We start from the raw sequence: 13,367 nt of genomic DNA, 5'->3' as shown, positions 1-13,367 counted from the left end.
TGACGGTGTCAACGTACTCTCTTCTACATACACTGAAATAACCCCTTAAATATCTGCAAGTCCGGCTCTAACTTAAATTGTGAATTCAATTTTGCTAGCTCTGTTTTCATGCCCTCATAATTTTACTTCTTTAAATTTTTAAAACTAATCTCTCAACCACTCCTCTCCCTCTGACTTAATGTTAAATTCCAATTGTATGGTCACCATTATCCATGTGCAATTTCAATTAGATTATTACTTGATCATACCTTGTTACACAATACTAAGTCTAGTATAGCCTGCTTTCTGGTCCATTCCAGAACATGATTTGCTAAGAACCTATCCCCAAAATCATTCTCAGAGCTACTCGTAAAGGCTACTCAGGAACTCTCATGATTCACACTATTTGACAAATCCCCGTTATCTCTTCTCCATCCTGCTGTGTGGATACTGTTTGGGACTTTAGAAACATAGGCAAGCTAATGAGTGGAATGTTAGTTTAAACTACTTTAGACATATTCAACCAGTGTCACTGCTTTCTGCCCATCGGGGACCCCGCTTTATGATTGCTGGTCTGGAGAACTAGGGTTTCCTGCCACCGGTTGCAATCTCAGTCTGAGGTGGAGTCAAACGATTGTTGCAGAGTCCCTGATATTAATTTTATTCTGGGTGCTTTCAGTACTTTCCCAGACATTCCACTGCGTAGAAAACCATTCTCCAGGTGGCTATTTCACATGGTTCACTGACAGCCGAAACAATATTCTTGCATTTAAACAAGTAATTTTCCACTTGATCTTCAACTGCTCATTGTCATGTCCAGTTAACCCTTAATGTTCTAGTTTGAAGCTATCATTTTTAATCCTACCACTATAGGGAACTGATGACCACTAATTATTCTGAGACGTTTGGTCCATTGTGTCTGTCCTGAATTTTTCAGATATCAGTCATCCATTCTTTCCCCATATTGTTGCAATTTTTGTTTTCTTCACATGTTTATCCAATTCCCTTCTGAAAGCAACTGTTGAATCTATTTCCACTACCGCTACATTTTCAGTGCACTATAATCATTAGATTAGATTACTTTACAGTGTGGAAACAGGCCCTTCGGCCCAACAAGTCCACACCGACCCACCGAAGCGCAAACCACCCATACCCCTACATTTACCCCTTACCTAACACTACGGACAATTTAGCATGGCTAATTCACCTGACCTGCACATCTTTGGACTGTGGGAGAAAACCGGAGCACCCGGAGGAAACCCACGCAGACACGGGGAGAATGTGCTCCACACAGTCAGTCGTCTGAGGCGGGAATTGAACCCGGGTCTCTGGCACTGTGAGGCAGCAGCGTGCTAACCACTGTGCCACCATGCCGCCCACAATCATGTTAACACATTACATTACAATGTTCTTTCTTATGTTACTTTTGGTTCTTTTGCTAATCACTTTAAACCTTGGAATTTTTGGTTTATGTAGGGGATACAAAAGTGAATCTAGTATTTATTTGAACTCTTTCTAAGAAAGCATAACTGAGAGAAGAATTCTACAAACACAGCCTGGGAGTAAATGTCTCTATTTTGTAGATTTTCCCCCTTCTGGCCAGCACTGGGGTCAACGGTATACTAATGGAGTATGAGGATACCTTTCCTTACCATGACGACCTTGAAATTCTGAAATCCACCTATGCATTCAGGTAGGGATTGGTCAGCACGTTCAGCTGTTAACTAGAAGATTGGTGGTTCATGTCCACCCAGAGACGAGGCATGGATGTTGGAGTGGCATGGTGTCACAGTGGTTAGAACTGCTGCATAACTGCACCAGGGACACAAGTTTGATTCTAGCCTTGTGTGAATGTCTGTGTGGAGTTTGCAAATTTTCCCTGTGTTGGATGTGAGCACAGAATCATAGAATCCCTACAGTGGTAAAACAGGCCATTTGGCCCAACAAGTTCATACTGACCTTCCAAAGAGTATCCCAACCAGATCCGTTCCCCTACCCTATGACTCTACATTTCCACTGACTAATGCACCTAGCCAACACATTCCTGAACACTACAGGGCAATTTGGCATAGTCAATTCACCTCACCTGCACATCTAGGAAACCAGAGCACCCGGAGGAAACCCAGGCAGACATGGGGAGAATGTGTAAACTCCACACAGTCGCCCAAGCCCGAAATCGAACCCGGGTCCCTGGTACTGTGAGGCAGCAGTGCTAACCACTGAGCCATGGTGCCGTGAGGGCTGTGACCTGGCAATGAGCATGTATAGATGGGAACATTAGTCGTTACCTCTGTTCCTTTTCTTTCCTCCATCCCATGGTTCCATAGCCTAGGATGATGCTGCAGCCAATAATGGACATTAAGGGGTTCATTTCTGGCTGACTGTTATCAATGAGTCTAGAAGTTGTAGAATAACAAGAAATCTAAAAGTTACAGGTTGAAAGAATGTTAGATATGTGGGAGAGAATTGCAGGCTGAAATCTAATGGAAGGATTTGAATAGTTTATTTATACACTAATGAAGACTTAACAGCGATCTATGTGGAATTCAGTATTCTTTTACCTCTGGAGTGTCTCTGTAAAGAGTGTCGTTGTTATACACTTGCATTAATTCCATTTATTTTCTTTGTACAGTTCTGCTGACATTGACAAGATCCAACAGTTAGCTGAGAGCAATAATCTGGAGATTATTCCCCTAATTCAAACCTTTGGGCACATGGAGGTAAGGTCAATGGCTGAGTGTGGGAGGGACTGAGTGGACAGGTAATTTTACTATTGAATGGGTTTCCTTGTAACTAGGTTTGTAACACCAGTAACAAAGTCTGCTGCAGGTATCAGACAGGTCTGAGGCGTTCTGATAATTAAAACAAATCAATGTTTCCAGTGAGACCCTTCCTGAAAATGCTGCTTGGATTTGGTTTCAACCAAAGTCAAGAACGTACTTATTCACAAAACTGCTGAACCTTTTCAGTTTTTTCCTATTTTTAATTCTACATTTTTTTTGCTGTTTTAAACCCATTTACTGAATGACAGACATGGAATTTATTGTGATATTGAAGTTGCTCTTCCATGCTTATGGATGTGGTTCCATTAATTAGTCTCTAGGATCCAACATGAGGAGCCTGGTTGAATTTCTGACAATATCAGTGGACTGTTGTCAAGCAGTTGAATATGGGAAGACATTTTAGATTTTTAACTATATGGCAGTGCGGTACTTTTAAAAAAATTCAATCACGATATGATCTTTGCCAGCAAAGCCAATGTTTATTGCCAATACCCAATTGCCGATGAGGAGATGTGGTGAGACATCTTCGTGAATCACTAAAGTTCATGTGGTGTAGGTACACCGAAAGAAAGTTCCAAGATTTTGACACAGTGATAGTGATTGTATTTCCAAATCAGGATGTTATATGGCATTAGGAACTTGCAGTTACTGGCTTTGTTCTTCCAGATGGTAGAGATTGCAGCTTTGTAAGTTGTTGTCAAAAGGAGCTTTGTTGATTTGCTGCAGTGCCTCTTATAGGTGGTACATATTGCTGCCATTGTGTAACGGTGGTTGAGGGAGTGAATGTTTAAAGTGATAGTTGGGGCGCAGATTAAGTGATCAACTTTGTCCTCCATCCTGGCAAGTGCTCTTTGTTTCTCTTTTGGAGATAGCAGACAGACATTGGGGAATTGGAAGGTGAGTGCCTGGGACGCAGGTCTGGTATTTAACATAGCAACTCTTTTCTTTTCAAATATTAGATCTTCTGCAACCGCCCTTCATGAGGGTACAGACTCCATACTGTACCTTAGATGTCTGGCCTATCTGTCTCAGTGCTGCATTTAGCTTGCACTAGGCAGAAAACAAGTGACATACAAATATTTAATAAAACATCTATTGTAAAGTTATTTTCTATTTTTAAAAATGAACGATCAATGAATTGAACAATGCAAATTATACAACCAAATGTGATTTAACACTTGGACAAAGTGAACTGTCAGTAAATTGAGGGTTGTAATTGGGATTAGTGTTGATTTCAGATCATTTCTAATCATGAGGGAAAGCTCTGTGCTGAGTTGCTCCCTTTAGATCCATCGATATGAAACACAGACATAAAGGGGCTCAGGGCATTAAATAGGTTCTGAATGTTCCTCATGAATGTTCCTTTTGAAAATTAGGTTATTCCTGTGATTTATCTTTCATTCTAATAAGACATGAAATTTACAAACCTCAATCTTGCCTGAAAGAATCTTAGAATGTTGAGGGGAAGCCCATTTGCTGCTTTGTGCAATAGAATCTTAAGCACTTGCCAACAAATTTTTTAGTTAAGGAAATTAATGATGGTCTATCACTCATGAACTTGGTTAACTGTTGACTTTTAAACTGCTGTTAGTTTCCAGGTCTCAAATCATTATTGAGATTTCTTGAATAGGATCAAGTAATGACTTTATTCAACATCGTCAAAACCTGTAGCGTTGGAAAAGCACAGGTCAGGCACCATCCAAGGAGCAGGAGAGTCGACGTTTCAGGCATTAGCCTTTCATTAGGAGTTCCTGATGCTTTTCCATTGTCACATTTTTCTACTCTGATCCTCCAGCATCTGCAGTCCTCACTTTCTCTCTTTATTCACCCTTGTCCTAATAACTGAAAACTGGTGAGTTGTTTTATTGTTTAATTGTAGATTGTTTTCTTGACAGTTTGTTCTCAAGCATGATAAATATTGGAACCTCAGAGAGGTAAAGAAATATCCCAATAGCCTGAATCCCCATTTGGCTGGATCTTTGAATCTGGTGAAGGAGATGCTGTCTCAAGTACTCGATAAACACAGCAAATCTGGCTATATCCACATAGGAGCTGATGAGGTAAGTAATATGCAGAGATGCTCATTAATTGTAGGGTATAGGATAGCAATATTGTGGTGATAACCCATCATACAGTTTATTGTTTGTAGTATTTCATAGAACCCCTACAGTATGGAAGAAGGCCATTCAGCCCATCGCGTCCACAATGACCTTTCAAAGAGCATCCCACTCAAACCCACCTATCCCTATAAACCTGTGTATCCTATGGCTAATCCACCTAGCCTGCAGATCTTTGGATTGTGGGAGGAAACAGGAGCACCTGGAGAAAATCCATGCAAACATGGAGAATGTGCAAACTCCACACAGATAGTCACCTGAGTGTGGAATCAAACCTGGGTCCCTGCACTGTGAGGCAGCAGTGCTAACCACTCAGCCATCATGCTGCCCTTATAATCTTTGTACTTGTGCAGTTTACACATCAAGCCTCATGCAACAATTCACATTAATATATAGTAATGGCCTTTAGATGGAGCTTCTCAAAGCTGGGAGATGGGTGGTGTAAGAACTTAAAATAAAATTAAATGTATTGGGGGTGAGTGGGGAATAGCAAGATGGTGTATAGTTGGTCAACACGGAGAGAGTGCAATAGGATCGTGGAATAGGAGTAGCTGTGCTCCAGAAGAGTTGGTGTTTTGTAAGGTGGAGGGTGGATGTTGCCCAACTTGCTGCTCAGTGGGAATTTTCATGATGTTGCATTGTAGGTTATTGATCTTGTATATTATGTAATTGGAGCAACTAAGTATAATAATAGTGAGAAATGAATTATAGCAGAGAGTGAAATTGACTGGGGGAGAATTGGAAAAGTGCTACTCATTCTGCAGATACTAGCTGGATGTATCAACCTCCAATCCCAGTGTGGTTTCAAAACTGCACGGTCTACAATTGACATTATTTTTCCACTCTGGCAGTAGAAAGAGAAATGCAGCAAAAATATAAGATTACTACATATTGGCCTCATTGATCTCACTGTGAAGAGAGGTGGTCCATTTCAGCTGCTGGAGAAAACAAGCTGCCTGCTAAATTTGCTTAATGTAATCCCCACTTGACCATATGACAGATAAAGTCTGTTATGATTGGGTAACATTGAAACCCTTTGAGATCTGCAATGTGTTCTAGCACTGACTTTTTTTGGCAAATTCCTCTCTTTGCTGCTGTCAGAGCATCATATACCAGACCTGAAGGAAACTGTTCAATGTTACTTCTCTGGGTTGCAAGGCAAAGATGTATGAAGTTCTCATCAGTGAGCTGCTCTGTGCTAATGATACCTGTACTAGCATCCTATAGAAAGAGCTGCTTCAGCAGCACATGGCGGACTCTATCATGCCTATGAACTTTGTTTAAATCAACGTCAGGAAGACAAATGTTATAGTCCAGTATGTAGTCATTATCTATTAGCACTGACAATGTAATGCTTTACATGTCTAGGCTCCAAATCACCAGCAATGTCACTTGAAGCTGAAATGAATACACACAGGTCACCAAGTTGAAGGTAATCTGTCCAAGATCATAACAGTGTGGAACAACAGCAACCTGAGTGAAAACATCAAAATGTGAATCTATCAAGCCTGTGTCTTCAGTCAGTGAGACCAAAACAACATGCTAAGCAAAAGAAATGCTGACAAATTTCTCTTGGCAGGACATGATCACCAATTCTGGAGCATGCAGATCCTGTCTGCATTCACCCCTTATTAAGTCAATTATATCAGTGTTGACTTGGCCTCATTCATCAGACGGATGACAGTTGCAGACATGAAGACCTTTGATATGGACCACTTGGTCATGACCTCTTCTAAATATACCTGGAGAGACAATATCAAGATGGCAGATATTCACACTGACAACTAGGAGAGATTTGCTGACAGTTAGGATCTCTGGAGGCTGATTGTTTGGAAGGTCAACAGAAGAGGCAAGCAGAAATGAAAATCTTAGCAGGCCAAAAGAAAACCAAGGGCTGTGAATCGTGCACATTCTCAACCGATTGTCTTCCTCTGCAGCAAATGTGGCAGAGACTGTTGACTTGGAGCAGAATTGCTGAGGTATCAGACTGTGTTGGCCATCACATCAATCATTATCTTACATGATGGAGGAATCACTTTGTGATGAATGGGATATTTACAGCAGTCATGCTATCTCCATTTTTCATTTCTAATGCTGTGCTTAGTAATCAGTCAGAGGACTAATGAATCTGTTTTTGCTTAGTTTAACTCTGACAATGGAGATAGATTCAGTTTCTTGACAAGTGAACACTTATTAGTGCAAGGCTTGCAGTTCCTTTAGCAGGGGTTTTGTTCTCCCAGGTCTCTTGGAAAAATTGCTTTCAAAGAAATTCAACGTGCTGTCCAAGTGAAGTCTATATGGTTGACTGAACTATAAGATTGGAAGATACATGAAAATGGTTTTGCGAACTGGCATCTATCACATTAAAGCTTTTTATCCAGTAGAAGCAGTTGCATTATTTGGAGAATTTCTATAATGTTGAAAATTCAACAATGAAGCAGAAATTCATAATTGTTTTTATTGCTATTAACTAATAAAATCTTCTCTTTCCCTCAGATTTAGACAGTTGCAATGAATTCTATTGAGAATCCCCTATGGTGGGGGTTGGGGTTAGTTTACCATTTGCTGTATGAACACTGTGGTTAGATACTAGAGTACTTGAATAGCATGTGTTATTATGTAGTTTATACCAAACTTGTATTTATGCAGTATGTTTAACTTTTAAAACCAAGGGAGAGAGGCAGAAGGGTATAGATAGGGGGGCTGTGCCAGAATCTAAGGCCTAGACAACTAAAGGCAGACTCACCATTGTGAAGCAGTTAATTCCAGGATTCTAATTAAAGGAGTATGAATACCTTGGAGGGTTGGAGGGCTGAAATTACAGGGATTTTATAAAGAATTTACTTTTTTTTTTGAGGTTTTTAATCTTGGAGAAGGTACTGAATCCAAACAGTGGATCAACGAACAACGAGGAGACATTGGAAAGATGTATTTGGACCACATAAAGCAAGTTGGGAGTTTCGTGGTCAAAAGATATCCTGGAATTAAGCTCATCATGTGGGATGACATGATGCGAAAGATTAGTAAAGAAAGGATCATTGGTGAGTCTTTTTAATTTTTTTGTTTTAGAAAGGTAAGTAATAAGATTTTATGATTTGTTTATTCTATGACATGTCATGCAAGTTTGGTGGCAAATTCAAAGATCTGCAGTCTCTTCTTTGTACTGAAAGAAGCTCTAAAGATAAAATGGAATTTGAAAAGATATCCCTCTTGCTTAATGCTACATTAGGGTGAGAATTAGGTGCATTCTATATAAATACAATGCTTCCATTCAGTTTATTTCAGGATCTCCAGACACCCCAAAGTGCTTTAAGCTACTTACAAGTTTTTGAAGTGCAATCACTGCTACAATGTAGGAAATGTAGTATCAAATTTCCACAGAACAGCAAATACAATTATTTTTTGTGATACTATTTGAGGGATAAATATTTGAATAGGACACAAGGTAGTGATTAGTCAGTTTTGGGATGACATCGCTAACGTGGCTTGATTCGAATTGCTCTCCTCGAAGAAACCCCAGAAGAGTTGGTACCCCTCTACAGGGCCATGATGAAAATATTCTGGAAGGCCAGTATTGAGTGATTTCTACAACCAGCAGCTTCATAATATTTCTGTTGAAAATAGATCTCTTCCATAGCTGGAATCCATCTGTGGTAACCAACATTCCCTTACAAAAAGCGACACTATGGTATGTTTGGTCCCACTCAATGTTTTAGAGATTGGACATTAATCATTGTTGGAAAACCATTCTGGGTGTCTTGGAATTGTTTCTAATTCCCCCTGCTGTTGCTATGAATTTAGCAAATACTTTGTATATTAAAAATGTCATGAGCCCCAATTTATAAATAAATCAAGACTCTAATCATTTTGGTTTGTAAGCAATATAAAAATGTGGAAGTGAATCTACCTGTGTTTTGATGTTTTCATATCATCTCATGTCTTTTGATGCCATTCCTGAAGTCTAGCCATGACACTTGTAATTAATGTATTAACACATTACCTATATTAGCTTTGGCTTACAGGGAACACTCTCGCTTCCTAAGACATTAGTTTGTAAGTTTAATTTCCAGTCTGAAGACTTGAGCACAAAGTCTAGGCTGACAGTTCGCAGAGTGCTGTAATGGGAGGAACGACTTTTCAGATGATACTCACTTAAAACCATGAACAGAATTTTGTACTAACAGTGGGGGTCTTGGTCATCAGCTTGAAAACCAATGAAAACCACTTCCCCATCACTTCACTTCATTTTTGTTTTGGAATGGCCCACTGGTGTACATGCCAGTTAGGCAATTAACAGGCTATCGGTGAAGTTTTCACTGAAATCAGAGGTCAAAATCACCCAAAGCCCACAATACATGCCACAAGTGAGTGATGGTGGGAGGTGGTTCACAGGTTTGGTGCTTGGCAGTTCACAGGTCGAGGTTTAGGGGAATTAGCAGAAGGGACAGGAGAGAGGCATTCAGATGGTCCCACTCTTGTTGCCAGGTCCTTTTCATCAGGCAGTGAGTGCCTTTAAATGAGGGGCCTCATTTCAAGTGGCTAATGAGCAAATGCATGAAATATGGCAAGCTCCTGCCAACTATGCAGTTAATAGTAGTGCTAGTGGGATGAGTCCTTTTTTTTTTAAAGTGGACATTAATTGATCACGTAAGGGTACAGTTGGCAGCTGGGATGGTCACTCATGGTAGTGGTGGGGATGGGGGAGGTCGCAAGATTCTGCTCCAAGTCCCTTTTTTTGTGCTTGGCTTAAAAATGTCATAGCACATTTTGAAGAAGATCAGAGAAGTTCTTCTTGGTGCTCTGGCTAACATTTATTCCTAAACCAGTCTCACTAAAACAGAACACCTGGTTATTATTGCTGTTTGTGGAACCTTGGTGCGTGCCTGTTGGTTGCTGAATTTCATACAGCAGTGACCACACCATAAGTACTTAATCGGCAGAAAGACCTTTGGGACATCCGAAAGCCATCAAAGGTGTTACATAAATGTATGTTTTTATTATACCATGTATATATTATACATGCAGATATATATTTTATACATGTAACGTACTTGAATGATCTCTTCCCAGAATCTGGTATAACCGAACACATTACCCCGATGGTGTGGTTCTATCATCCAGACTTTAGAATTGACCAAGTAGGTAAGTAGAAACAATCCTCAGTGCTATCATTATCTTCCCTCTTTTGACTGTTTCTTTATGGAATCATAGAATCATACAGCATAGAAAAGGCCCTTTGGCCCACCATGTCTATGCTGACCAACAAGCCTCAAACTACACTAAACCCATTGACCTGTATTTGTAGTTAATCATCATTTTAAGATGAATATCAGGGTTTTGGTTGTATTCTTTTGTATTAAAATAACCATTTGGTATTTAGAGACATTCCTTACCAAGTACATGGACAGTGGATTCAAGAATGTCTGGTTTGCAAGTGCCTTCAAAGGGGCAACGGGTGTTAGCCAGAATTGGACCCCCATTAAGTTCCATCTGGAAAATCACCTCCGATGGCTGCAGGTGATGAAATCCATCTCAAAGTTCTCAACTCTCCGCTTTCAAGGCTTGGCATTAACAGGCTGGCAAAGGTAAGACACTTCCTGCACTTATTTATTCTCAACAATGTCAAAATTGAAAATAGAAACAGTCACTTGGGTAGAACAGTACTTGAAAGAAATTCACGTTGTTAAAGTTTTTCATCTTGCACTCATCAGGACAAAGACAAGAATGCCAAAATTTCAACCAATCACAACAATTTATCTTAAATGCTACCAGTGATGGTGAAACAACCAATATGTGTAGAAACACACCACTGAAATACTACATCACTGCAGCACAACAAAATGTCAACTGCCTCTCAAAGATGGTACTGCCCAAATGTTCACAGGAAAGGGCAACCAAAATTAATTAATCATCCCTGTATTTCCAGCAGGTACAATAATTCAAAATCATGAGATGTCCCTCACATGTGCAAATGGGTATTAAATTTTTATTCGTTTTCATTTGATGAAAGGAACATATCGATTTAAAATAATGCTTTACTAATACAGAATAATTCATGGTTTTCCGATAATTGTCTTTTATTTTTAGTTTGACAATTATAGTAGCATCATTGACAAATAGTTTGGTTGCAATTCACAATTTCATTCTTGTTCAGACCATGGAATCCCAAGAAACCATACTAGCATTCAGTCACAATCTCACAATATCTGATGGTCCTGGAGGTACAGAGGACAAGTTGAATTTTTTACTTGCGGGGTTCTTATGTATTCCAAATACATGAAAGCATTAAAGCAGCCAGGTCATAAGGTTATTTTGACTAGTGGGTCAATGGAAAATTGAACTGCAAAGCTTCTATTTTGTTAAAGTTTAATGCATTAAAAATAAATTGCTGCTTCAAGCAGAGTCAAAGAATTATTTTAACAAGTCACAGTTTTAAAAGCTTCAATTTTCAACATTAGCAGATGATCGAAGTAGCTATAGGTGTTGTGAAACAGAATCATAGTGGGACAATTTTTATTTCATGTTCTCCAGTAACTCTGACCATATTCTCACTGATATGTCTGAACTGGTCATTAGCACATGTGCAGACATATACTGGCAGAAAATGACTGACTGATGTCTTGGTGCCCATCTCTGCTATATGGGCCCCAGGAGAGCTACCATTGATTTTGGGAACAAACTCCAATTTCATTACATTTAAAAAAAAGTGCTAATTGATTTGCAAGTTTAGTTTGATTGGCAGAGGCTTTTCATGTCAACTTGTTTTAATTTTAAATACTGTGTAATGGTTTCTTGACAGAGATTTCAGTATTTCCTCAAGAACTTGCAGATTTATGAACACTGAGAAATTTGTAAGGCAGCATTTATTGCTGGGGTGGACAATCTTGAAGGAATTAATGTGCAACTCTGTGGCTTTAGGTCAGTTCAGTAGGAATGGGATCAGAAAGGCTCTAGTGTTGAATGTACCATCAAGTCCACCAAACCAATGATTAGAAATTGTAATTGTTTATACAATCCTGAGTCATCCCAACCCTTACTTTAGGTGCTTCGTCAGTTAATAGGAAGCCCTTTCTGGATATGAGAGATAGTGGACATTGTGATGGTTTCAGAAGATTATGATCTTGTTCAAAATTTCTTTTAAAATGATGTCAATTAGAAAGACATATCAGACAATTTTATGCTGTTTCTATATCCATTCTTCAGGTACGATCATTTCTCAACTCTTTGTGAGCTGCTGCCAGTTGCAATCCCATCCCTGGTGGTCTGCATGCAAACTGTGACACATGGTGAGTTTCTTTTAGTAAAATAAGTTGCAGTTATTTTGTTTTGGTTGCCATTCACATTTTCTTTGGATACTTTTTATTTCCTCTTTTTGTTTTACTTATTGCTTCACCACTCTGTTTTTGCCTTGCACCATCAAACGTTTTGTCATTTCATTGCTCAAAAAATCTTTTTTTGTTCTTTCTCTAACCCTTTCCTCCCTCTCACTGACTCCAAATGTTTAAGACTTGTTATATTAATTTCTGTCAATTCTAATGAAAGGTTATTGACCTGAAACATTCAAGGTTTTTCTCCCCACTGATGTAGCTAGACCTAGAGTATTTCTAGTACTTTTGTTTTTGCTTAGATTTCTAACACTCAACAGTATTTGGTTCTCATGTTCAGCACCACTTGATGTAACATGCTGATTTGATGTATATCTTCCACAGGCTCCTCCTGTCAGGTGTACTGTAATAAGTGTTCTCCTTCACAGCCACTGTACTGTAAATATTTTGCCTAGTACTTTCTCCCTTTCTGCATTGCCCTGAACTAATACAGATTATGTTCTCATATCTGTGCTATTATAATAGTAATACTATAGTGTAATATTCACTTGTATAACTTAATGTTCTGCTATAGAGAAACACAGCTGTTTGTTGTGTATTTTGGTGCACTATCTGAAACCTGAAGTCTCTGACATGAGAAGTTTGATGCTGCTGTTGAAGCAAGAACCCCACAATGTACTTAACACAAGCCAGTCTAACTGGAAGCTCACTTTGTCTTTTTTCTATCTTTAATGCACATTAATATAAAGACTGTTGGAACTGGAGAATTACACCAAGAATCCACAATAAATACACCTAGAACACATACACCAAAGGTTATATGTAGATTTAAAGTCCTTTTAACTGTCCCATCAAACATTTGCAGTGAAGGTACAGCAAAGGCGAGGGCTAGCGATGACCTAGTGGACTGTTAATCTACACACTCAGGTAACGTACTGGGGACCCAGGTTTGAATCCCAACGTAGGAAGTGGAGGAGCCACAGTCCTTGTCCAACAGGTTCAAGAGTTTTTCTCTGTGTGGACAGGAATGGGGACTTCAGGGAGGATGAGCCAATTGACCACAGCACCGTGGTGCAGGGAGCCATTCAAGTTGGGGGGAGAGAAGAGAAATGTTGTTGTAATTGGGATATTATAGTTAGATGCATAGACATTGTTCTCTGTGA

General features: G+C 39.4%; 2 protein-coding genes across 7 annotated transcripts in view; one reads left to right on the top strand and one right to left on the bottom strand.

Annotated features, from left to right (window-relative positions):
- LOC122560743 (hexosaminidase D-like) overlaps window positions 1-13,367 on the top strand; it is a 56,289-nt gene that overhangs the window by 20,367 nt on the left and 22,555 nt on the right. For all 6 annotated transcript variants that reach the window (XM_087997747.1, XM_087997748.1, XM_043711745.2 and 3 more), the window contains 7 exons: window positions 1,563-1,672; window positions 2,612-2,699; window positions 4,658-4,822; window positions 7,737-7,920; window positions 9,950-10,021; window positions 10,260-10,464; window positions 12,083-12,165. In XM_087997747.1, the coding sequence (XP_087853873.1) occupies window positions 1,563-1,672; window positions 2,612-2,699; window positions 4,658-4,822; window positions 7,737-7,920; window positions 9,950-10,021; window positions 10,260-10,464; window positions 12,083-12,165 (907 nt within the window). The remainder of the gene's footprint in view (window positions 1-1,562; window positions 1,673-2,611; window positions 2,700-4,657; window positions 4,823-7,736; window positions 7,921-9,949; window positions 10,022-10,259; window positions 10,465-12,082; window positions 12,166-13,367) is intronic.
- Window positions 1-13,367, bottom strand: part of mlst8 (MTOR associated protein, LST8 homolog (S. cerevisiae)) — an 80,079-nt gene that overhangs the window by 46,967 nt on the left and 19,745 nt on the right. The gene's annotated exons all lie outside the window — the stretch shown is intronic.

The sequence above is a fragment of the Chiloscyllium plagiosum genome, unplaced genomic scaffold (assembly GCF_037043375.1).
Source record: "Chiloscyllium plagiosum isolate Xiang-an unplaced genomic scaffold, Cpla_swu_hap1 HiC_scaffold_20, whole genome shotgun sequence".
NCBI lineage: Eukaryota > Metazoa > Chordata > Chondrichthyes > Orectolobiformes > Hemiscylliidae > Chiloscyllium > Chiloscyllium plagiosum.
This window is presented reverse-complemented; position numbering and strand designations above follow the sequence as displayed.